The sequence below is a fragment of the Paroedura picta genome, chromosome 6 (genome assembly GCF_049243985.1).
Source record: "Paroedura picta isolate Pp20150507F chromosome 6, Ppicta_v3.0, whole genome shotgun sequence".
Classification (NCBI taxonomy): Eukaryota; Metazoa; Chordata; class Lepidosauria; order Squamata; family Gekkonidae; genus Paroedura; species Paroedura picta.
In genome coordinates, this window is record NC_135374.1 from 115,374,103 (window position 1) to 115,399,896 (window position 25,794).

General features: G+C 42.9%; 1 protein-coding gene across 3 annotated transcripts in view; it reads left to right on the forward strand.

Annotated features, from left to right (window-relative positions):
* Positions 1-25,794, forward strand: part of KLHL1 (kelch like family member 1) — a 260,108-nt gene that overhangs the window by 202,682 nt on the left and 31,632 nt on the right. For 2 of the 3 annotated variants that reach the window (XM_077344007.1, XM_077344006.1), the window contains exon 8: positions 212-374. In XM_077344007.1, the coding sequence (XP_077200122.1) occupies positions 212-374 (163 nt within the window). The remainder of the gene's footprint in view (positions 1-211; positions 375-25,794) is intronic. The other variant, XM_077344008.1, reaches the window with a different exon arrangement.

The following is a 25,794-nucleotide window of genomic DNA, read 5'->3' on the forward strand; positions in this document are numbered from 1 at the left end:
GAGCTCCTCAAAGGGCCGGAGCCCAAAAAACGTGGATAATGGCTGGTCAAGACTGTAATCCTTCTGTGGACCAACACACCACAAAATAGCATCTTGCCACCATTTGTGACCCTTCTTTGCTTATTTGACTGTCCTCCCCGTGTGAACATACACAGTTTTTCATTTGTTGGATGTCTTGTTATCTTCTTTTTCTGCCTCTCTCCCATTTCAGGAGTTACTGTACTTGAAGGGCCAATTTACGCAGTGGGAGGCCATGATGGCTGGAGCTATTTGAACACAGTCGAGAGGTGGGACCCCCAAAGTCATCAGTGGACATTTGTAGCCAGTATGTCCATTGCCAGAAGCACTGTTGGTGTGGCATCATTAAATGGCAAGTGAGTAGGAGGGGAAATGCTTTAAAAAGATAAAGTTATAGTAATTCTCGATGGGCATTTGGGAATAGCTTTTCCAGTGTCTTGTTCACTGACTAGATGTCAGAGTTATATCCACTGTGGTCTCCAAGTGAGCACGCACAATGAACATTACGGCTAGAGGAAATGACTATGCTTTTCAACAACTGCCTTGATGCGTCAACAAGGGTTGGGGGAAGGTGATCCCTAATGATTGATGGGAGGGGTAAGTTTGGTAGCTGTGTTTTGTACGTGGTTTCGGAAAAGCTGGCAGGCATAACTGCAGATTAAAACAAAGATGTCGTGTGGATGAAGGTAACCAGGTCATTGTTAATCAATTGACAATCTTAGTTTCCTAAAAAAGAAAAGGGGATGATAAAAACAACAAAAGCAGAAGAATGGCATGCAATTATTCATTCTGGATGAAGGACTCAGGCTTGGAGATGATGAAGGACTTCCGTGCATGCCAGTCTCTGTCACAGAGTGCTTTCACCTGCTTTAAACCTACTGGTTGTACAAAATCAGTAGATTATCTAGCACCTCGAGCTCTTAATTCATAGGATGCGGACCTCAGGTTAAAGCAGGCATTCACAACCAGGGTTTCATGAAACCCTAGAAGAGTTTCCTGAATGGGTGGGAGTTAATGTTTAATCTATTTTTTAATGTTGTTTAAACATTTATAGGGTAATATGACCATATATGATCATACTGATCTGCCCCCTCCCACAATGGCCAATGATTGGGCTGGAGGGGGTGGGGAGGAGAGGGGCCCCAGGTATTTGTGTACACAGCTATGCTTCCCAACCATATTCTGTGCAATCACATAATTTCTGGGCTTTCTCGAAGCTTGAAGACTGTTTCAAGGGGTTTTCAGGGGTAAGAAAGTTGAGAAAGGCTGGTTTAAAGTGATGTAAAGGACTTTTTAAAGTCCCATCAGTTCAGAAAGAAGAGGTTAGTATTCCTTCTTTTAGTCTGAAAGGGAAGGAGAAGCAAACTGTAGCAAACCATGTCAGGCTATTCACTCCTACTGAAAACAAAGGGTTTTAAAAAAAAACATACTATAATTTTTTAAAGCATAGATGATTGCTAAAAATAGAAGCATATAAGCATACATGCTGGCTAAAAATAGAAACAAAGGTAATATTAGTATAGAAAAAATAGCTAGGCTAGGAGATGGGGAAACAAGAAACATACTGTGGGAGGAATCAGTGTCCTCAGACAATGATATTACTTCTGACTTCATTTTTAACAGGGCATTCAAGTTTTGGGCAGGTACTAGAGGAATAACACAACCACATCCAGGTCACCTTGAGAGAGATGCCATCATGTGGGGGATACTGATTTTGGCCCCCCTTTCTGCCCAGAAATTTCCTCCTGCTGCCCAGTTGAGATCGGCCCCTCCCTTAGCAGGAAACTGGCAGCTGTAATCACAAATCTCATTGCAGCAGTGTCCTTTTATGGAATGCTACTTTATCTTAGGGTAGCAAAGAATCTATTTAAGGACTCAGTAAACCTTTATTTTTCTTGATCTTACATTAAAGAAAACATCAGGACAGTATTTGTGCACTGTACCAACGTGGTATAGTGGTGTAGTGGTTAAGAGCAGTGGCTCCTAATCTGGCAAGCCAGGTTTGAGTCCCTGCTCCTCCACATTTATTTATCCTTATCCATGGTTCTCTTATATATAAAAATGAAACTGACCCTGGGGTGGAGCCAGTCCAGCCGTCTGAGGTGGAATAGGGCCAATCAGGGTGGCCCACCATGGACAGCACCCACCCACGCTACCCCTGGGGCCAGGAAGTCTTTTTGCCACATTGCAGACGTGGCAAAAGGCCTTCCCAGGCCCAGGGGCAGCTCTCCACCAGTGCAGCCAGCGGGGGGGGGAGGGCTCCCTGCTGCCCTGGGCCCAAGAAGGCCTCCGCTGCAGCAAGAGCCCTTCCCAGGCCCAAAGATGCCTCTCCGCCACTGAGCCCCACGGAGACAGCCTTCTCCCTGGCCCCTCCAGCCAGGGGCCTGCTCTCCACCCCCCAGCTCTCCTTCTGATGGCAATGATGGCCACTGGGCACCAGGATCAGGAAGGCTGCAGGGGGGGGGGGGAGACTCTCCTTCTCTTCTCCTTACCCCTTCTTCCCTTTCAAAGCCCATTTTCCTAAAATGGGCTTTGAAGCTAGTTTATTTATAATTGGATTTGTATGACCGCTGCTCCAAGAGCTGGCTCACGGCGGTTTAAAATCTTTGGTATACAATCCATATAAAATAAAAACCCCATTAAAAACATTATAAAATTCAACCCAGACTATGGCACACCCAACTCACAGGGAGTCTGTTGTAGGGAGAGGAAGGGAAAGCGATTATAAACTGTTTTGAGAATCCTTTGGGCAGTGAAAAGCACTCACTCTTCTGTGAGAGTGAGTCTTATTGAACTAAGTGGGCTTATCTTCATACTCATGGTTAGATTCAGACTATGATTTTAGTCTAGTACAGAAAGACAAACTGGGCACAGAATATTCTTGATCTGAATATTTGCTGCTCTTCTCTGATTCATGTTTATTTCCCCAGATTGACTAGGGAAGTTAATGCATTTAGGGTGGGGTATGTAGCAATCCCAGAATCACAACTGAATTCCTGACTACAGAAAATAATTCTCCTGGAGGAAAAGCTCTGTGGCTGAGTTCCCTTTCCTCTTAAAATTCTGCCTTTCCTAGGCTCTATCCACAAATCCCTATGAATTTCCGAAGTTCAGTTTGGCAACTTTAGTGTGGCCTGATGCCAATCTTTCTTCAAAACAGCACCTAAAAACTTTCCCTCCCTTACTTCTGAGAAAAAAATCTCAGTAAATGATGAAAACAGTTTATAATGAAACTTCAGTCCTGAGAGCTTATTGAATGGAACTGACATGGATCAACTAGTTCCTGTGTAAACATAGGTAATGTTTACATTTGAAAACTGTAGGGAAATGGATTCCTTTAAGTTAAACACTGAACATCGCTGTAATTTTAATAGTTATTTTGCTGACACATACAAAACGTGCCTACTGAATGAAAGTATTGTGGACAGACCAGTGTTTTGCTCCATGGTTCGCAGAAAACAGCACAGTTCAGTTATAAGAGCACATTCAGTGTTATGCAGAGTCCTCATTTGGCTAATATGGAAATCTCTTATGTCGCCAGTTATTCATGCTCTGGTGCATTCCAGCTTGCAATGGATTCTATGGGAAGCTGTGTTTGTAAGGTTTATGTCAACTTTGCTTAGGTCAGAGTATGACAGCCTCTATATGGTTTGAGGTGAACCACCAGTTTTGTCTTACACAGTCCTGACAGCCAGCTTGGTGCAGTGGTTAGGAATGTGGACTTCTAATCTGGCACACTGGATTCGATTCTGCACTCTCTACATGCAGCCAGCTGGGTGAACTTGGGCTTGCCACGGCGCTGATAAACTGTTCTGACCGAGCAGTGATATCAGGGCTCTCACAGCCTCACCCACCTCACAGGGTGTCTTTTGTGGGGAGAGGAAAGGGAAGGGGATTGGAAGCCGCTTTGAGACTCCTTCGGGTAGAGAAAAGCAGCATTTAAGAACCAAGTCTTCTTCTGACCCCATTGCATTCATTTCCAGTTGCAATTCAGAATGTTGGCTTTAGATGTCCTTATCATTGTTCATCAAGATTCTTGAAGGACCATCTTCTCCAGCAGAAACCTACCCTAGAGTTTGAGGTCACATTTAAGATCCTGCTTTGGATTACAGAACATATTCATAAATATGGAAATAAAGTTCTAAACCAAAAACTTCCAGAAACATATTGCAAAAGATCTGCAGACATCTGATTTTTTAATAAAAGTAAACATTGAACAGTATGGATTTTAAGATTTTAGGACAGAGGCAACTTTTATAGGAACTGCTTGAAAAAGCCCTAACAAATTAGGAATACTGTCCTTTTGTGAGCAAGCCTCTTTTTCTATCAGCTGCCTTGTCTGTTGCAAAGAGAATTTAACCCCATGAAACTGATAAATAACAAGTCCATGGCTTGGATGGAATTTGAAAGATTTAATGAAGAGTTCTCCAAACTGAGAGCAATTTCAATTTCTTCAAATTATGTCATTCCACAGTAGTCATTGCCTTTGTCTTCTTGATCTTCCTTCAGCTGTAATCTGCTCTGGCACTTCCTTAATCAGAAGTCATTTTAAGTCTTTACTGTTTTCTGCCAGTAATGTGGTGTCACCTGCATATCTCAGTGTTTGTTCCACCAATTTTCATTCTTTCTAAATATAATTCAGTTTTCCTTATGAAATAGTCTGCATGTAGTTTGTAGAGATGGGGAGATCATAGAATCATAGAATCATAGAATCATAGAGTTGGAAGGTGCCATACAGGCCATCTAGTCCAACCCCCTGCTCAACGCAGGATTAGCCCTAAGCATCCTAAAGCATCCAAGAAAAGTGTGTATCCAACCTTTGCTTGAAGACTTCCAGTGAGGGGGAGCTCACCACCTCCTTAGGCAGCCTATTCCACTGCTGAACTACTCTGACTGTGAAAAACTTTTTCCTGATATCTAGCCTATATCGTTGTACTTGAAGTTTAAACCCATTACTGCGTGTCCTCTCCTCTGCAGCCAGCAGAAACAGCATCCTGCCCTCCTCCAAGTGACAAACTTTCAAATACTTAAAGAGGGCTATCATGTCCCCTCTCAACCTCCTTTTCTCCAGGCTGAACATTCCCAAGTCCCTCAACCTATTTTCATAGGGCTTGGTCCCTTGGCCCCAGATCATCTTCGTCGCTCTCCTCTGTACCCTTTCAATTTTATCTACGTCCTTCTTGAAGTGAGGCCCCCAGAACTGCACACAGTACTCCAGGTGTGGTCTGACCAGTGCCGTATACAATGGGACTATGACATCTTGTGATTTTGATGTGATGCCTCTGTTGATACAGCCCAAAATGGCATTTGCCTTTTTTACCGCTGCATCACACTGCCTGCTCATGTTTAGTTTACAATCCACAAGTACCCCAAGGTCTCGTTCACACACAGTGCTACCTAGAAGCGTATCCCCCATCCAGTAGGCATGCTTTTCATTTTTCTGACCCAGATGCAGAACTTTACACTTATCTTTATTAAATTGCATCTTGTTCTCATTTGCCCATTTTTCCATTGTGCTCAGATCTCGTTGAACTCTGTCTCTATCTTCCGGAGTATTTGCCAGTCCTCCCAATTTGGTGTCATCTGCAAACTTGATGAGTAGTCCCTCCACCCCCTCATCTAGATCATTAATAAATATGTTAAAAAGTAACGGGCCGAGCACCGAGCCCTGAGGTACCCCGCTACTTACCTCTCTCCAGTCTGATGAAACACCATTGACAACAACTCTTTGTGTGCGGTTCTCTAACCAATTCCCTATCCACTTAACTATCTGAAAATCCAGATTGCAGTCCTTCAACTTATCCATCAGAACATCATGGGGAACCTTGTCAAAAGCTTTACTAAAATCCAAGTAAATGACATCAACCGAATTTCCCCGATCCAGCAAACCTGTTACTTGGTCAAAAAAGGAAACTAGGTTGGTCTGGCAGGACCTGTTGGAGACAAATCCATGCTGACTTCCTTTCGATCACCAAATTGTCCTCCAGATGTTTGCAGATCGCTCCCTTTAATATCTGCTCCATTATCTTCCCCACAACAGAGGTCAGAATACAGAGATAAAATACATCCTTGTCTGGCATGTTTGCCATTTGGAAACCATTGTGTTTTTCCATGCTTTGTGTTAATAGCAGGCTATTGTCCAGAGTTTGGGTTGAGCAGAAGTTGTTGACAGTTCCATAGCTTTTCATAATCCAGTTTTTGATGTAATAAGTGAAACACAAATAGATTTTCTTCTGACATTCTCTGGTATTCTGCGTTAACAATTAAAATGCGGGATATGTTCTATAGTACCTCTTCCTTTTTATGAATCTGGCTTGAATATCTGGCATTTTGTTACATGGGGTAAAAGGCTTATTTGAAGGAATCTGTTATTCTTCCATGTCTTGGGTATATTTAGCATTGATATATATATTTGGTTTATGCAAAATTGAAAATGCAGCCTACATTAGAGTTGCTAATTGCTTTCTCTAAAATACTTTACCTATATCTTCATTTTTGGAACCTTAGAAAAAAACAAAAGCTTCCTCACCCCAGTAAACCAAATCAGACAATAGTTATCTTAATGATGAGCAGCACATCTGAATATTTAGTACAATTGAACAAACTGAAATTGTTGAATTTCAGTAGTATGTCATCAAAGATGACAGCATCCTGTAGGTATAACTTACAGAAATTGATTTTGGACTTACATGTTATATAGGTCTGTAATATGAAGAATGATCATATATTCTAATTGCCAAGTGAACGCAACTGAGGATACATAATGTGAATGGACCAGACAGATTTTTCCTCAAACTTAAACAATGGATGGGGGGAGGAAGTTAAAAGCACCCAAATGATAAATGATGTACCTGTAGCTGTTGCTATGCATCCACAACATTTCAAGCTTGGTTTCTGTCAGTGGGTTATTTGATACCACCTGATTTGCATGATTCAACTAGGCCTAGCTACTTGACATTGTTCATTAGTAGCTGCCCTATGAAAGCTAGTATAGTCTAGTGGTTATAGCTTCAGAATAGGGTCTGAGAAACTCAGACACATTTACTAAGTGATTTAGGGCCAGACACATACATATCTGTATGGTTTCCCATTCTGCTACATTTTATGTAAACTGCTCTGATTGTCAGGGGAGGGTGGTAAATGAATAAATATTGGTGTGTGCATTCAAATGTACCTGAGCTGAAAATATACCCAAAAATACATTATCAGTATTTTTCGGGTATATTTTGGCATCCTAAATGTAGCTGGGTTTTTTCAGGAAAAAGTAAAACAAATCTTGAAAAAATTATGGATATATTCGGGAATTAAAGTAAAAGTAAAGGTATCCCCTGTGCAAGCACCGGGTCATGTCTGACCGTTGGGGTGATGCCCTCTAGTGTTTTCATGGCAGACTCAATACGGGGTGGTTTGCCAGTGCCTTCCCCAGTCATTACCGTTTACCCCCCAGCAGCAAGCTGGGTACTCATTTTACTGACCTCGGAAGGATGGAAGGCTGAGTCAACCTTGAGCTGGCTGCTGGGATCGAACTCCCAGCCTCATGGGCAGAGCTTTCAGACTGCATGGCTGCTGCCTTACCACTCTGCGCCACAAGAGGCTCTTTAAGAATTAATGGGTAGTTAAAAAAAAAACAACATTGAAGAGGCTGGGATATATTATTCCCACCTCTCAGCTGTTTATCAAGCTTCTACTACAAGAAAAGGGCCTGAGGATCAACTGTTCCAGCACAAAGCAGAATGGTCCCTGCCATCTCATCTTCAGGCTGGCTTTTTGTGTAGCCCCATTTAAGAGGGAGTAGTGTGGTGGATACAGAGAAAAGTGAGACACCACTCCACAAGTCCTTGAGGTTCCCTACCATGCAAGTGGGCCTTGGTCAGTGCCCAGCACCACACAATTGCGACATACTTTTCCTAGGTAAAAGCTGCTGGGGGTGAGAAGAAAAGGAGCAGATAAACGTATGTCAACTATTAGGTGGGAAGGAAAGAAGTAAACAGGAAAAGGGGAGAGGCTATGGAAACTTTCAGGAAAAGAGGAAAGACTGGTGAAGGAGGGAAATAAGATACTTCCTCCCAGTTCTTGTAGGTTTTCACTTGTCATTATATATTAGCACAATTAGAATAAGCTTTGATTAGAGAAATATCTTACAGGTGATAGTGTGGTAGGACTGCACTTCATAGCTGACTAGAGAAAAATAATATCAAGTTGTTATAAGGTCTAAGCAGTTTGTGGACCCCAATTAGAGTGTAATGAAATGTCCGAACATCTGTCATCACTGTGGAAGTTGCTTCCAATTTTCATCTCATTTCACCACCAGAGTGCTGCATATTGGCCCAACAATTTACTTTGCAGGAGGGCATATGCTTTCTGAAAGTTCACTGAAGGTAATCAATTAATTTCATGCTGTAGAGCTGTCAGTCAACTGGCTGGGCATGATGTTGTAGAGCAGGCAGTAAATTGTTCTTCAAACCTTGTGGTGCTATCATTAGCTTGAATGCACAAGCAGAAGCTGTTCTCTGCTATCAGCTGATATATCATATCAAAAGCAACATGTGCAATTTGTTAGAACAGCTTTGTTATGCTACCAGTGATGTAATGGCAGATTGATATTTGAAGCACAAGGACCAAAACTCTATACTTCTACCTTGGGTCAGATAATGGCCTGTCAAACTGCAAAATCTGCCAAAAGCTATACCATCTCCCTCCAAATAACATATGTGTGTTAAGTGCTGTCATGTTGCTTCATAGGATGACCCTAAGGATGACCCTTCATAGGGTGACTTCCAAAACGTCACATTGTTAACAGCCTTACCCAGGCCTTGCAGACTGAGGGTCATGACTTCCTTGACTGGGTGAGCTCATCTCCTGTTGGGACTTCCTATTTTCTTCCTGCCTTCAACTTTTTACTACCTTTTCCAATGACTTTTGTCTTCTCATAATGTGATCAAAGAAGTATAGCCTCAGTTTAGTTATTTTAGCTTCCATTATTATTATTAGTAGTAGTAGTAGTAGTAGTAGTGATTGTAGTAGTGATTGTAGTAGTAGTAGTAATTCAATTTACATACCGCCCTCCTAGCAAGCTGGATCAGGGCAGTGTGCAACATTAAAACAGAATACACGCCTGGCCCCCAGTGGCTTCAGGGATGGTGCCTTGACCCCCAGCACTTGTGCAGGTTGCGGCCTGGCCCCCAGCAGCATGATGAGTGGTTCCTTGGCCCACAGTGGTCACACAAGTCCCTGCTCTGCCCCTGGCAGGTTCATGGGCACTGCCTCATCCTCCAATGGGTTCTCAGCCAGTGCTTTGACCTCTTCAGCTGCCTGCCTCCTTGCATCTTCTGGCGCGCTCCCTGGGGCCAGACTAAGGATGGCATGTCCATGCCCATTTCTGTCCCAGGGGTCATAACAGAAGATGTGTTCCACATTAAAAAATCAGATTGTGCCCTCCCACAGAGAAGCCATCTCAATTAGATGACAACTGGACATGGTTAACAAACTACATAACAACTCTTGAACAAAAATTTCCTACGGCACTTACAATAATTGCTGGCGACTTCAACACAAGACTAGGTGCAAAACGAGATGGCATGCATCTCACAATGGGTGGAAAAAGTATTTTTGGGAGAACCCTTGCACACCTGGTGAAGAGGGCTTTAAATTAGACACAAAGGGGAGCGAGACGTAAATTCAGAACTTGGTGTGATGGCAAGATCTGAAGATGAGAAGATCTCAAATCTACAGGGAATGTTACATAAGCAGGGAACTACTAGCTTACAAGGAAGTTCAAAAACCATGAGACACACAAAGGATGGATTACAATGTCTCTACACTAATACACAGAGTATGGGAAACAAGCAGGAGGAAGGTGTAGTCGTAATAGAGGAAGGGGGCTATGACCTAATCAGAATCACAGAAACTTGGTGGAATAATAATCACAATTGGAATACTAAAATTGAGGAGTACAATCTATTCAAAAGGGACAGACAAAAAAAGAAAGGGGGGTGTAGCAATATATGTTAGGAATCTTTATACTTGTGAAGAAATACAGGTACCCAAGCATGAAAGTTCAGTTAAGTGTATTTGGTTAAATATAAAAGGAGTAGGAAATGAGAGTGGTATTATTGTAGGGGTCTGCTATAGATCACCAAGCCAGTCAAAGGACTTGAATGAGATGCTGCTAGACCAAATTACACAATTTTCAAAAAAGGGGGAAACAGTGGTCATGGGTGATTTCAATTACCCAGATATCTGTTGGAAAACCAACTCTGCTAAAAATGCAAATTCCGTTAAATTCCTAACTTGACCTGCCGACAGCTTCATTTCCCAGAAAGTAGAGAGGGAACCAGGGGCTCTGCTATTTTAGACTTGATTGTCATCAAAAGGGAAGAACTGGTAGATGAGGTGGAAGTAGTGGGCACAGTTGGTAGCAGTGACCATGAGCTTTTGGAATTTTCAATTGTGGGAAAGAGAAAATCTTTACGTAGTCATACATATAGATTGGACTTCAGGATAGCTGATTTTCACAGACTTAAACTTATGTTGCATAGAGTCGGAAAGACTTAAAGAGATGGGAGTCCAAGAGGGCTTGGAGTTTCTTAAAAGTGAAATAATGAAGGCTCAATCACAAACAATTCCTTTGAGAAGAAAAGATGGAAGGGGCCTAAGGAAGCCAAGTTGGAATAAAAAAGAGTAATTTAGGAAATGGAAGGAAGGTCTTATTACCAAGGATGAGTATAAACATCCTCTCTGCCCTCGACTCAAATCGGCTCCCTGGTATACCGGGGTGCTCCGGGAGAAGAAAAGGGAAGTGAGACGACTGGAGCGAGTGTGGTGGAAGACTCGCGACAAAGCTACAAGAACATCTTATCGCACACTTCTGAGGGCATATGCGATGGTGGTGAAAGTGGCAAAACGTGAATTTTTTGCCGTGGAAATCACGTCCGCAAGCTCTCGCCCAGCCCAATTATTTAGGGTAGTTAGATCCCTCACTGCCCTTGAGGGGCGCCAAAATAGTAGCCAATTGGAACTCGGCTGTGAGGCATTAGTGAGCTATTTTGCGGACAAAATCTCGTCACTCCACCACGATCTTCCTGCCACAGTTAATACAGTAAATGAACTGGAGGCCTGTTGGCCACCTTTGGAGGTGATGTTTGATGGCTTCAGGTGGCTCTCTTTACCCAAAGTGGACAAGTTGCTAGGTTGGATCACTTGCCCTCTTGACCCCTGTCCGTCTTGGCTCCTCAAGGGAGGTGGACAGAGGATAGGAGGCCAGCTCAGGGACATTATCAATCTCTCCCTGGAGTCCGGGGAGTTCCCTGAGCAGCTGTAGGGGGCAGTGGTTCACCCTCTCCTGAAAAGATCCACACTGGACCCACGGGACCTTGCCAGCTACCGGCCAGTGTCGCATCTGGCGTTCCTGGGCAAGGTGGTTGAAAGGGCTGTGGCAGACCAGCTCCTGGCATTCTTGGAAGAAACTTCAGCACTCAATTCATATCAGTCTGGCTTTCGACCTGGCCACGGGGTGGAGACGGTTTTGGTCGCCCTGTTCGATGACCTCCTCTGCCAACTGTTGGTCCACCGCCTCACCGGCACAGGGATACAGGCACAGCTTGACGCTGGGTACGCTCCATTCTCCAGAACCGGACCCAGAGGGTTGCAGTGGGGGATGATTTCTTGCACTCCTACAGACTCCCTTGCGGGGTCCCTCAGGGCGCGGTCCTCTCCCCCACACTGTTCAACATCTTCATGCACCCTCTGGCCCAGCTGGCATGGAGTTTTGGGCTAGGTTGCCACCAGTACGCTGATGACACCCAGCTCTATCTCCTCACGGACGGCCACCCGGACTCCCCCCTGGAACCATTCGCCAGATGTTTGGAAGCGGTGACGGAATGGTTCGAGCAGAGTTTTCTGAAACTCAACCCCTCCAAGATGGAGGTCCTGTGGCTGGGACATAGGGGGCAGAACCAGGAAGCATGCCTTCCCACCCTGGCAGGGACTCAACTTACCATCATGTCCCAGGCCAGGAACTTCGGTGTGACCATTGATGCCTCCCTGACTTTGGAGACGCAGGTCAAGAAAGTAGCCGGCCAGGCATTTTTCCACCTTCGCCAGGCCCGACTACTAGTGCCCTACCTGTCCCCCAAACACTTAGCCACAGTGATCCATGCAACAGTCACCTCCAGAATAGATTTCTGTAACTGGCTCTACGCTCTCGTTCTTGATCTGGAAACTCCAGCTAGTGCAAAACACAGCTGCTAGGGTCCTCACTGGCACATCTTGGAGGGCCCACATCTGGCCAGTGCTGAGGCAGCTGCATTGGTTGCCAAGTGCTGTCCAGATCCGGTTCAAGGTTTTGGTTTTAACCTTCAAGACTTTACGCGGGTTGGGACCCACATACCCGAGGGACCGCCTATCGCCCTATGCCCTCCGCAGGGCTTTGTGCTCGGCGGGTGAAAATCTGCTGGTCATTCCCGGCCCTAGGGAAGCATGCCTGGCCTCGACTAGGGCCAGGGCCTTTTCGGACCCAGGAGAGCTGCGGGCCCTGCGGGATCTTTCAACGTTCTGCAGGGCCTGCAAAATGGAGCTCTTCTGCCAGGTTTATGGTTGAGGCCGGGCTGGTAAGATAGATCTATGCCCCCCCTGGGATCTGGGACCTGAAGTGAACATTGTCAGGACTTCCTCTCCACCAGTAGTGGGAGGGGGGAAGTTGAGTTTACCAATCTCCGCCATATTGGTAATGTTTTATGTCTTTAATGGGGTTTTAACGGGGATTTTACGACACTGTAACCTGCCATGAGCGGTAAGGGAGTGGCGGGAAACAAACAAACAAACAAATAAATAAATAAATAAATAAATAAATAAATAAATTAATTAATAATAATAATAATAATAATAATAATAATAATAATAATAATAATAATAAAATTATAAACAAATAACCAAGAATTGTAGGGGGAGTATTAGAAAAGATAAAACTCAATATGAGCCTAGGCTAGCAAGAAATGCTAAACATAACAAAAAAAAGACTTCTTTAGTTATATTTCAAGCAAGAAAAAGAACAGGGACATCATAGGACCACTGCGAGGACAAGAAAGTGAAATTATAACAGATGATTAAGAGAGGGCTGAACTGCTTAACTCCTATTTCTCCTCAGTCTTCTCTTGTGAGGGAAATAGTGATCAATGTAGCAAAACTGTAACACAACATGGGGGACGGGAATGGTGGCCTATGATCACTGTTGGGGCAGTCCACAAACACTTCGTTTCTTTAAATGAAACAAAGTCTTCTGAGCCAGATGAACTGCATCCAAGGGTACTAAAAGAACTTGCAGATGTCATCTCTGAAACTCTGTCCATTATTTTTGACACTTCTTGGAGAACAGGTGAGGTGCCAGATGATTGGAGGCGGGCAAACGTTGTCCCCATCTTCAAGAAAGGAAAAAAGGAGGATCCGGGTAATAATCAACTCGTCAGCTTGACACCTGTAGCTGGCAAAATAATCAAACGGTCCTTGAGCAGCTGGAACTGAGAGCTCTGATTTCTAAGACTCAGCATGGGTTTCACAAGAACAAGTCATGTCAGACCAACCTTATCTCTTTTTTCAAGAAAGTGACTATCTTGCTGGATCAGGGGAATGCCGTGGACATCGTTTATCTGGATTTCAGTAAAGCTTCTGATAAGGTTCCACATAATATTCTTGTTCACAAGTTGGTAAAATGTGGTATGGATCCTAATTCTGTCAAGTGAATCAATAACTGGTTGACAAATTGTACCCAGAGGGTACTTGTTAATGGTTCAGCGTCCTCTTGGAAAAGAGTGGCAAGTGGAGTACCAAAAGGATATGTTTTGGGGCCTGTGTTATTCAACATATTTATAAATGATTTGGATGAGGGGTTAGAGGGGGTACTTATTAAATTTGCTGATGATACTAAACTGGGAGGGGTAGCAAACACAACTGAAGACAGCAACAGAATACAGGATGATCTTGATAGGCTAGAGAAGTGGGCTAAACTGAATAAAATGAAGTTCAATAGGGACAAATGTAAAGTTCTGCATTTAGGTAGGAAAAACCAAATACACCAATATAAGATGGGAGAGACTTGTGTTGGCAGTTTCATGTGAGAAAAGGATCTAGGAGTCTTAGTAGACCATACATTGAACATGAGTCAGCAGTGTGACTCAGTGGCTAAAAAGGCAAATGGGATTTTGGGATGTATCAAACAGAGTATCGTGTCCAGATCAGGTACTGCTTTACTCTGCTCTGGAACAAGCTTCCTCGGGAGGTGGTGGGTTCTCCTTCTTTGGAAATTTTTAAACAGAGGCTAGATAGCCATTTGATGGAGAGTCTAATTCTGTGAAGGCAAAGGGGTTTCAGGTTACAGTAGATGAGTGATTGGGATGAGAGTGTCCTGCATAGTGCAGGGGGTTGGACTAGATGACCCAGGAGGTCCCTTCCAATTCTATGATACTATGATTTGGACCTATGTAATTACAATGGTTTAAATCCAGATGAAGTTTCCTACGATACCCTCTCTTTTTTTTTTTTTTTAGAAAGTTTTTTATTTTATTTTCCAGAGTTGAAAACAATGAGATACATGCAATCTACATTGTTAATACAAAAAAGGAGAGCTATACTCTTCGTTTGATACACTTGGTTCCCCATTTTTAATCCCTTTTGTAAATAGTTCAGGTAAGGGCCCCATTATTCTTGAAAGGCCTCTTGGTGTCAGTTTGGCTATCTTGGTAAGATCAGCTAGTTTATTCACCCAGTCTTCTGTCGCGGGTAGTTCTTACGTTTTCCATTTCTTGGCCAATTCTAGTTTTGTTGCCGTCGTCGCATAGTAGAAGAAGCTCTGTGTGTGGGTTAGGAAGCGCTGTGGAAAAACATTTTGGTTCCCTGTTTCAATCTTACAAACCCTCTTCTCTCCATTTAAGATTATAGACTGGCTACAATATTATGGACTTTTACCCAAAGCTTATAGACTTTTTATAGACTTTTTCACGTTTGCACCACATTTAAAAAGAGAAGTCTACTTTGTTACCATCATTTCAACATTTGTTTGCATAGTTTCTGATAGTTTTAACAATCATAAACAGTTTATACTTAACATAGTCCTAGAGCCCTCCACATTTTCACTAGAAAAAGGGAAAAAAGAGAAAAAAAATACTTAGTTGTACGGAAAGAAGGAAAACAAATATATATAAGTATACATTGTTGATACCAGAAATAATAAAATGGAGTCTTCATTAATTAATAGAAAATATTTTTCGTTAGTTATATATACACCTCCTCAGCTAGAAACCTTCTTTTAGTTATGCTTTAAATTTAGGCTGAAAGTCACTACATAGATATGCTAGATAATTCAAATTCAGCTATCATAGGAAATCTAAAACCCCACACTATAATGTAAGCCCATTCCATTAGGTGTCTCCTTTTAGTTATGCTTTGATTTTGGGCTGGTAGCCGCTGCGAAATTAGGTTTAATAATACAAATTCAGCTTACTTAAAAGATCTTAGACCCCAGATTAACTTCTTAACTAGTTATATTGCCTATATGGCTACATAAAGGAGGTAAAGGAGGAAAGGAATTTCGACCACTGTGTTGCATTTCCATTCCCCAAGCTTCTTAGGGAGGTCTCATTTCGAGGCTTATTACGTCTTGTGACTCCCGTTGACTGATGTTCTGTCCCATTGGTCTTTGGCTGGGAAAGTATAGTTGTAGTCTTTCCCTCGGAGTATACATCGATAAATCTTGAAGCAGTTGTACCTCCTGGACTCCAATATCAGTACAGATGTTTTTCCATGATGCTCCTTTCAATCGATTGCTTTCACCGCAGATCCATATGTCTTTCTTGAGTATTGTTGCTTTGGAGTGGCTGTATATCTTCTCAGGCAGGGTGTCCTTATCTGAGCTGCAAGACTCTGACATCCCCTTTTCTATCTCCATAATTTCAGATTCCTCTTCTGCTGGTAATTTTCCATCTTGTTTAGAGCTATCGTCAGCCACTACTATTGGTTCATCATTCCTGTTAAAGACTTCTTCCTTAATGCCTTTAAACTCCATGAGCATATTTTTAAGTGAACCATTTAAAGATTCTTTCAAGTCTTGTGTTTGTTTGTCTAGAAGATATGCAAATTTTTTAAACGAAAACATGTTCCAGGTTTGGAATTTTGTTAGACTTAATATTTGCAATTTTGCAAATAGCCAGTAGAGGTCCTACAGAGTCCTAACGAAAGCAACAGTCTGTTTTTAATTAAAGGAATGTCTCTAAGGCTTAGTTCTCGCGAGATTCCATGGCTCTAATCTCTCTTATCTTCGAAGACGAAAAACAGATATAATAAAACAGATATATTAAGAGCTGTTACTTATTAGATTGAGTTGATTTGAGTCCTTCTTCTGATTAGAAAAGAAAATTAGCCTGCCTCAAAATGAGGTGGCATCAAGCAGAGCCAGAAACGGGGGAAAAGTAAAGACGGAGAAGCGGAAAAGCACTTGCATCTCTGCGTTGATTAATGGTTCAGTATCTTGGAATCTGGCAGCTTCACCCCCTCAGTATTATCAGACAGTCCTGTCAGTCTGGCTTGTTTGGATTAGCGAGAGCAACTCTCCACGCCGAGAGTTCATTCCAGGGAAGAAGGTGCCGAGGGAAACCCCACTCACTGTTTGCAGGCTCGATCTGATGTCTGCCAGATGTTTTCACTCCGGAGTTGTGGTGAGTCGAAGGTCTTGCTGGGAGGTATCCAATTAGCTTTGTAGATTAAAATAAGCTTTGTAGATTGCAGAGTTGAAAAAGGAAGAAAAGGAAAAAAGATTTTAAGATGGCGGACGGCGCTTGCTGGACCCTGTGCACACTGAGCTTACGTTCCAGTGGGAGATTAATTTCCCTGCGGAACAGAGAGGCCCCAGAGATTCACAAGGAATTCCTGAGAAGATTTAAGGGTGGGTTATCGTACCCAAAACCCGATTCTGTCAATCACAGCAGCGATTGACCCTCAGTGGAACAGGAGCTCGAAGTATTCGAGCTATCCAAGTGCCATGGCTCCGCCTTTCTGTGATACCCTCTCTTTTACCTGGGTTTTCAAAGACAATGAGCTTAATAAAGCAGTGCATCTTTTGATTGATCTTTGTCCCCCCGCAAATTGAATTATATTAAATGGACACACAATAGGAGACATGCTAGGTGAGTTCACGTTCAGGTTATGACGTGGAGCAAGTGTTATCCATTATATTATGATCCCCTCTATCTTGAATGGGAACATCATCAAATTTCAATTTGGCAAGCACATGGTGAGTAACCATCTTCCACTAACCTTAAAGTTAACAGGCCCAAATTGCTTTGGACCATTGCCCTCTCCTGCATTGACCAAATATGTTATAGATGGTCTTCCAAATCTGAGATGAATTTTTTTTAACAACAATGCCTCACTTGCACTCCGTCAGTGAATGGTAGAGGCTAGAACCATCCATGTTGCTGGCCAGAATTATTCAACTGTTGCTATTCAATCAGCTAAACTATGCTTAAACAGGTCTTCTCACCAAAAGCAAACCCTACTGATTCTGCACATTGCTGGTTTGACAAACACTGCAGAGCCAAGAAACAGAGGCTGAGGAAATTGTTTAGATATAGTAAACACCTGAACATGCCTGAAAGTTTTACATACTATGTTGAAGCCAGAATTTTTTTTACAGCCTAACTAAGTCCAAATAATAACTAGCCTTATCCAAGTCATGGGATAACCTAACACAGGCACTTCAATCTTGTGACAATTGGCTGTTTTGGCAACTTGTGGGCCAGGGCCTCGGTGATATTTGATCCACACCAAATTCCACTAAAATATGGAATATTGGGTAGACTATTTCTCCAAAGTTTTCTATGATTCCAACCTACCACCTGATGAAAATGAAGAATTGATAATACCTGGGTCTCCCTACTGCCCTCCAGTAAGAGAAGATGAAATCAGGGAACTTATTTCCAAACATTGATGTGGCAAGGTACCTGGCCCTGATGGTCTCCCACCAAAATCTTCCAAAAATTTGCCAGCTATTGGACCCCCCTCTTTGCTTCTCTCAAGAGCCCATCCGCGCCTCCTGGAAAATAAGCAGTAGTCCTGATTTTCAAAAAAGGCGAACGTAACCTCCCACCCAACTACGGAACAATTAGCCTCCTCTCTGTCCCTGGAAAAATCTATGCCAGCCATCTCATATCCAGATTAGTGGAGTGGTCAGCTACTAAAATGGGGCCAGAACAGATTGGTTTTATACAGGTTTTATACCACACCCTATCCCTCTACCACTTTGCGGCAAAATACACTGGAGACAAACAGGGCAAGCTCTACACTGCCTTTCTCAACCTTCAAACTGCTTTTGGATCCCTCCCAAGATCTCAATTGTTAAAAAAAAATTGATATGGGAATGGACACCTGCCTTTTACATCTCATTCGTAAAATTTACACAAACACTGGCTATCGAGTCCACATTGCCAAGGATGGAAAGCTTCCTGATAGAATATCTTCCAACAAAGGTGTTAAACGGAGCTACGTTTTAGCTCGGTATCTAATCAACCTATATATATTGGAACTGTCTGAAAACTTTATGGGAATCCACTGCCATGTCCCAAGGTTGGAATGCTCTCCAGTCCCCCTCCGTTTGTATGTGGACAATGCAGTCTTTGTTTCTTGTACTTAGGTTGGCCTAAAAGCTTTTCTTCAGGTTTTTTCAAGCTGCTGCAATCAAAACCAACTCAAGATTAACTTCACCAAATCTAAAATAGTCATATTTTCCAAATCCAGAAAGCTCATCAAGTGGAAAATAAATGAACATTACATCGAGCAAGTGCACCACTATAAATACTTAGGAGTCCACTTTCACCACATGCTGAAATGGTCCCTGCATTGGAAGCAAATATCCAGTGGTACAAATCTCAAGTCAAACACAATTACTACGTTCTACTTTTCCAAGGGAGGCCAAAACCTTCCAGCCACTCTTAAAATTTTCCAGACCATGCTTATTCCAATTTTTTTCTATGGTCTACCAATATGGGATATAGACCCCACTGTGGAGGTTGAGAGGCTGCAATCTTCCTTTCTTTGCCATCTATTGGGTCTTCACAAATGTGTTTCTGATGATACAGTATACCTGGAGACTGGCATCATCCAACTGGCCTCACTACCCTGGCTTCGCAACCTAAAATGATGGCTTCACCTGAACTTTAGAGCCCAAACAGGGAGCTTAGTCTACCTTATGTTATCTGATAATTGTTCATTGCACTGGTTCATGAAGATAAACATCAAACTACAGTCTATAGGCCTGCCTATTGAGCTGCTGGAAAACACTGATGAGAAAGAAGCTGACAGCACCGTCAGGCAATTAATCTTGGACATTGATTATCAGAACACTGTCGCTGGAGCACGCAGAACATGCTCTCCCATCTTTTAAAAAATCTATCCCCCGGCAAGGAGGACCCCGGAGTATTTTTTGTCTTTAACATCAGCTTCCTTAAACCTATTTTTATGCTTGTGAGACTAAACCTCCTACTGATGGCAGTGACTAAAGATTGCTATGCCCAGATTTCACTTGCCGACAGACTTTGCACGTGATCTTCAAAGAAACTCAAGTTGGTGGAACATGTCCTACTCTTTTGTGAGCAGCACAACCATCTTAGAAATCGGTTCATAAATCCCCTGATAAGGGAGAACAGGATTTGCGATCCCTCAGCTATAGTACACTTTCTCTTTGTTGTTGTTAGTTGCGAAGTCGTGTCTGACCCATCACAACGCCATGGACAATGATCCTCCAGGCCTTCCTGTCCTCTACCATTCCCCAAAGTCCATTTCTCTTATCGGATCATAACTCTCAAGTAACTGAAGCTGTTGCAAAATTCCTCCATAGGATTTTCTTCAAATGAATTGGGATTTGAAATACCTTGTCTTTTAACGTAAATGGTTTGGTTATGCCAGTAAAGGTGCTTGTACTTTGAAATCCAAATAGAGGGAGGGAGGGGAAAGGATAATGGCAATGAGAAACGGTGTGTGCCCAAACAACTCAACATGGCAGTTTCAGGAAATATCGAAATGCAAGCATTTCTACATTTGGGAGACGTAAATTAGATTCTGCATTGTTAGATGAACTCACTATAACCAGGAATATCCTTGCTGCAGGGTAAGTGATAGGGAAATGTGGGTCTGCTCCTGGAAAGGCGGAATTTAGAGAGGAAACAGATGAAAAAGGTGGCAGTTTATAAAAGCAAATCCAAATGAAATTGCTAGTGCAGAAATGTTCTCAGAGATGCTTCTGCATTGTGTCTTAACTGGGGTCTATTGACATGCATAACCTGTTCCTTATGGTTGAGTCTAATAATATGTATAATTCCTCTGCATTTTGTATAGAGAGTTTCCACATGACTGGGACCTGCTAGGTGTTGTATAAATCACATAGCTTGTGGACGCGCCATGTCTACCATGTGAAGCTATAGCCACTGCTACATGCTGCTCCATCAGCACATCCCATAGAATCTCAAAGCTTTGTTACCATGGCAGTCCCAGAAAAATGTTGGATCCTATGATTCTTTTCCTCAAGAGAAGAAGACTTTCTTTACTGGATAATAGCTTTTCTTCCTGAAGGAGAAATATTCCTCTGATGCAAAAAAGGTTTTGTGGGAGGAAGTTGTTCATTGTTGGAAGAATACAGAATGGAGCCCCCTTAGGATCCAACCAAGTGTGACATTGTGAGTGTCTTATGTTTTGAATTGTGAATTGAATTACAGTTGTGGTGTCTCACTCAATGTTCTGTTAAAACCAAACTTGTAATACACCTATCAGATCAGGATTGGTTGTCATATCAGTCAGCCTGTAGCAGTTGAAGAGCACTAGAGTCCTGTAACACTTTATGGACAAACACAATTTGTTTCACAGTATGAGCTTGAAAAACAACGACTCACAAAAACTCACACCCTGCCTCAGATTTTGTTAATCTTTAAGGTGCTACTGGACTCATAGAATCATAGGATCATAGGATCATAGAGTTGGAAGGGTCTTCCAGGATCATCTAGTCCAATTACCTGCCCACCACAGTGACCTCAATTCTATGACCAGATGATGCCCCCCCCCCCAAAAAAAGCAACTTCCAGAATCCCTGGTCAGATTGGCATGGAGGAAATTTGCTTCCCAATTCCAAAGTGTGTTGTTATATAATTTTACAAAGCCATCTCACTTTTGCGGGTACTTCTAAAAATAACATTTTAATCCCAGGACCTTGTGGCTGATCTTGTGTTACCCATCCATAAACCATAGTTAACTCAGTAAGTGACATTGTTCCAGCACATCAGCTTGCTGCACAACTGAAACAGTCAAGTATAGCTCGGGTCGACAGTTTTGCTTTAACGGCATAACTTTGTTCTCACTCTAAAAGAATATAGTGATTTTTAATGAATTTATTGTCATATTTATGTAGTCATTGAAATGGCGTTGTATCAAAATGGTCTTCCAAGTGCAGCTTAAAGGGGATTTCCATTTGTTATGTTTTTCTTCTTGTTTTGTGCGTAGCTAAGCATTGTGCAAATACAGGTTTTATAGATGGATGTGCTTTAAAATGTATGGAAATAGGCCAATATATCTTTCAAAATATTTTTAAAAATATAGGTTGACATTTATTTTTAGTTAATTCCACGGAGAAGAGAGAAAGGTTGGAGTTCAGCATTTAGGCACCAGGGAAGGAACGTGTAAGCATCACAATTCTTCTTGCTTTAGTGTGACCAGTGAAGTAGTGTCTTCCTAAGCAGACTTTTGCCCTTCTAGGCCCATCGACTTCAATGGGCAGACAATTAAAGAGAAGGGAAAAGGGATCCTGAAAAATAGTTTGCAAGAATACCCAGCTTGTTGGAGAACCTGAAATACACTCGTCTGGGCTGGGTTGGGCCTTATATAGAAAGGATCCATTGGTGGGACTCCCACTTTCTTAAGATTAAGATTGGTCCAAGGAACAAATTTGAATATGATTGAATAGTTTGAAGGCACCAGCTGCCTAGATCTGGTGGGCCGATCAGGAGAGGACATTTGGAGTTGCAGAGTAGGCAAATAAAGAACTGGGTATACAGTGATGGTAAAACTGTCCCCCTTGATGGATCTTCCTGAGTAAGTTGCTTATTGGTCAATGGTTGGGTCAGAAGGGATTGCCTATAAAACACAGATGGCTCCTATTATTTTGATGGAGCATCCCTTTGGAGCAGGCATATGTTCACATTCAGCTTGCTTTGTTGCTGGGGAATATATATTACTGATATCCTGCCTCCATGATTAAATGTGCCTTGGTCATGGCCGACAAGAGTGAACTTTTGGAGACACGTCCTTGGGATCCCTAACTCACTTAGGCTTGGGATCCCTAACTCATCTAGACTTAGGATCCCTATCTCACCACCTGTGAGGCCTGCCTTCTAGAATTTGCTAGGTTTTAAAATTATTTGCTGCTATAGGAATCATTAATATTTAGGGAGTTAGGTGTCCTGAAAGCCCGGCATTTTCACAGTGTATATTTACTCACCAAATTTTTACAGCCGCTCCAAGAGTGCTTGGTGAGCACACATAAAATCTAAAATGAGATTAGGAAGGTACATTTCATTCTGAGATTTAATTATTAGAAGATGTGCTTGAATCAAAGAGATGCTCATTATTGTTTTACTAACTGTTTCGGTTGCAAAGCCTTAAAAATGATCTACAATTTCTAAGACTCACATTCGAGAAGATTCCCCCTTCTCCCGTTCCCCTTTGAAATAATTCTGCCCATGCATGTTTAAAAAGCAGAAGAGCTCACCTTTAAAACCCTTTAATGGAGCATCGTAATAAGATTTCTGGAACATCAACAGTCTTCTTTCTGATTGATGTATCATGCTGAAAGTTCGGGCGCTGGGTGAAATGTCAGAAGCCACCAGTGGGGCACCCCACAGGGAGTCTTTCACATTTGCACAATAACTACCTTCCAGAACTGATAAATAAATAACTTCTGCTCTCTATTGATCCATCTCTTTTGATAAACAGACTTTCAGGTATTGCCACCAGATGTGGCTTTTTATTTGACATTTCGGGGGTCCATTCCTGATTGCAGACAGATAGAACAAATGGATGAGTCTTTGGTTATTCGATATACCACTGTGATTTCTTTTGGCACCTTCTGGGGTTAACACCCTTATTTGGGTGTCTGTTTCATTGTGAATCACCCTTCACCTTCACTGGCTAGGTTGCTGATTCAAGTTGGACAGCCCAGTTTTATTTATATTTATTACATTTACAGTTTTGTAATACACATATTTACCTGGGAGGAAGCCCTACTGAAAACACTGTAACTTAATGGCTGTTGAGGGTTTTCTGGACCTTGTGGCTGTGGTGTGCTAATTTTAGCCCCTGATGTTTCACCAGTAACTGTTCCTGGCATCTTCAGAAGGAGGGCATGGCAAGATGGGAAGCTCTCCATGCCAAAATGTGGAGTACGTGAACAGTTGCTGGGCACTTTATTTACTACTTAGGGGAGGTAACAATTACATTCCTGTCTTATCTGGGATTCTCCCAGGGGAGGGTCTGTGACCACGAATTTCCTTTCTTGTGGCTGAGTGGAGATCATTAGCAAGTCCATTAGGAAGTGCTTTTCCTATGTCTAGGTGGAGTTCATTAGAAGGACTTTAAATGAATGGACTTCCTAATGAATTCCACCCAGACACAGGAAAGTAGCTTCCTGGTCTAACCACATTTTGGCACTGAACGATCCCTATCTTGCCATGCCCCACTTCTGAAGATGCCAGCCACAATTCCAGGCAAAACATCAGGGACTAAAATTACCAGATCATAGCCACACAGCCCAGAAAACTCACTGCAGCCAGTTGACTCCAGCCGTGAAAATCTTTGACGGGGGAGCTTACTTCAGAATAAACATGCATAGGGTTGCATTCTCAATGTGTCATCCCTTAACTGGAGTTTCATCTGCAAAGCATCTTACAGATTTGGCCCATTCTCTCTGTGTCCTTTTTTCCCAGCAGTTGCCCCCTCCTCTGTACCCCCCGTCCAGATTGCATTTATTGACATGTTATGGAAAAGCTCCTGCCTCCATCATAGACTGTTCGAACGAGTGGAAGCTTTACTTCATCAGCCGGCAGTTACATAAACGATTCCCTCATTTAGTAACCTGTGGCAGATGCATTAACCTACGATCAGGTTCAGCAGACAATTCTATTTACCAGGCTGTTCCAAGAACAGGCTGTATTTGCTGCTGCTTGCGGGTGGGAGGGGGGAGAGTGAGAGCAGAAATTGCTTTGAAATCTGGAGGAGCTGGCAGCAGCAGATGTTCCCGTCATGAACTGACCAGGTTGCGTTTTCTTTCCCCATCCCATCGTTCTCCTTGTCATTCCGAACATTATTCCATCAGGAAATCATCCGTCTGACCTTTCTACTTCCTCTCCTTTTTGCAGCTCCATTGTTACAGCATATAGTAATATGTCATTCCTTTTTGTCACTGAATTCACCCCCACACACATACACACACTCTCTTCATGTCTCCGTGTCCTTTTAATTCTCTCTTTTTGCCTGTGCTTTCTTTCACTGAAAGACACCCAGGACTCTTCTGTTTGCTCCCTAAATGCAGAATGACACCACCCCTGCCTTCCAATAGTGTTGTTATGAGGGACATTTCTTTTCCAGAAATTTGCATCTCTAGATATTGCCATGGATTTCTCTGTTAAAGGTAAAGGTAAAGGTATCCCCTGTGCAAGCACCGAGTCATGTCTGACCCTTGGGGTGACGCCCTCTAGCGTTTTCATGGCAGACTCAATACGGGGTGGTTTGCCAGTGCCTTCCCCAGTCATGACCGTTTACCCCCCAGCAAGCTGGGTACTCATTTTACCGACCTCGGAAGGATGGAAGGCTGAGTCGACCTTGAGCCGGCTGCTGGGATCGAACTCCCAGCCTCACGGGCAAAGCTTTCAGACGGCTGCCTTACCACTCTGCGCCACAAGAGGCTCTTTTCTCTGTTAGAGAAGAGGTTTCTCTTTCACTTCTCTTTGATTTTTCTTAATAGGGAAACAGGGGCCAGGACTTATCCTGTAGCCGCCTTTGTGAGTTCTGAGGCTGAGAGCAGCAGGCAGTGGCATCATACTCCGGGCTGGCCCATGGGGGGGGGGGGGCATTTCCTTCCACTTTAAATGTGGTGCCACTGCTGGGTCCCCATTCCAGGTTCTCTTGTGGGGTGTTACCCCTCCTTTCCTGTGCTTTATTTGTTGTTATTATAATTATTATTACTACTACTAATTATTATTGACATATACCACTGCCCTTACTGGTTCACAGTGGCATACATCCATGGTAATAACAACCGTATAAAATAATTAAAATTTAAAAACCTTTAGAATTACATCTCACATTTGAAATTTAAATTCAGCAGTGCCATCTGGGCACTCATTAATTCCTTCTGGCATAGAATGATGTTGGTGTTATCTTGGGGTTTTCTCTTGGGTGGCCAATTTGAGGCTGTGAAATCACTGGGTAATGTTTCTTTGAGGTTTACTGTGGTTTTTTGGGTCACAGCTGTGGGTGGCTTGAGTACTGGGATGGATCCTTTGGCTAAAGGACGGAGCCTGCATCATGCATTATGGGAACCTCTTTAAGGGGCCTCAGGGTAGAGTCAACTCAGTGGCATACCAAGCTCAGGGACTGTCCATGGGGCTTGCCACCAGAGGGCAAATGAACCACTCAGTGGCCAGCACCCATCTGGCTCTTGGGATTGCTACCCCCTCAGTTTTACCTGCAGAA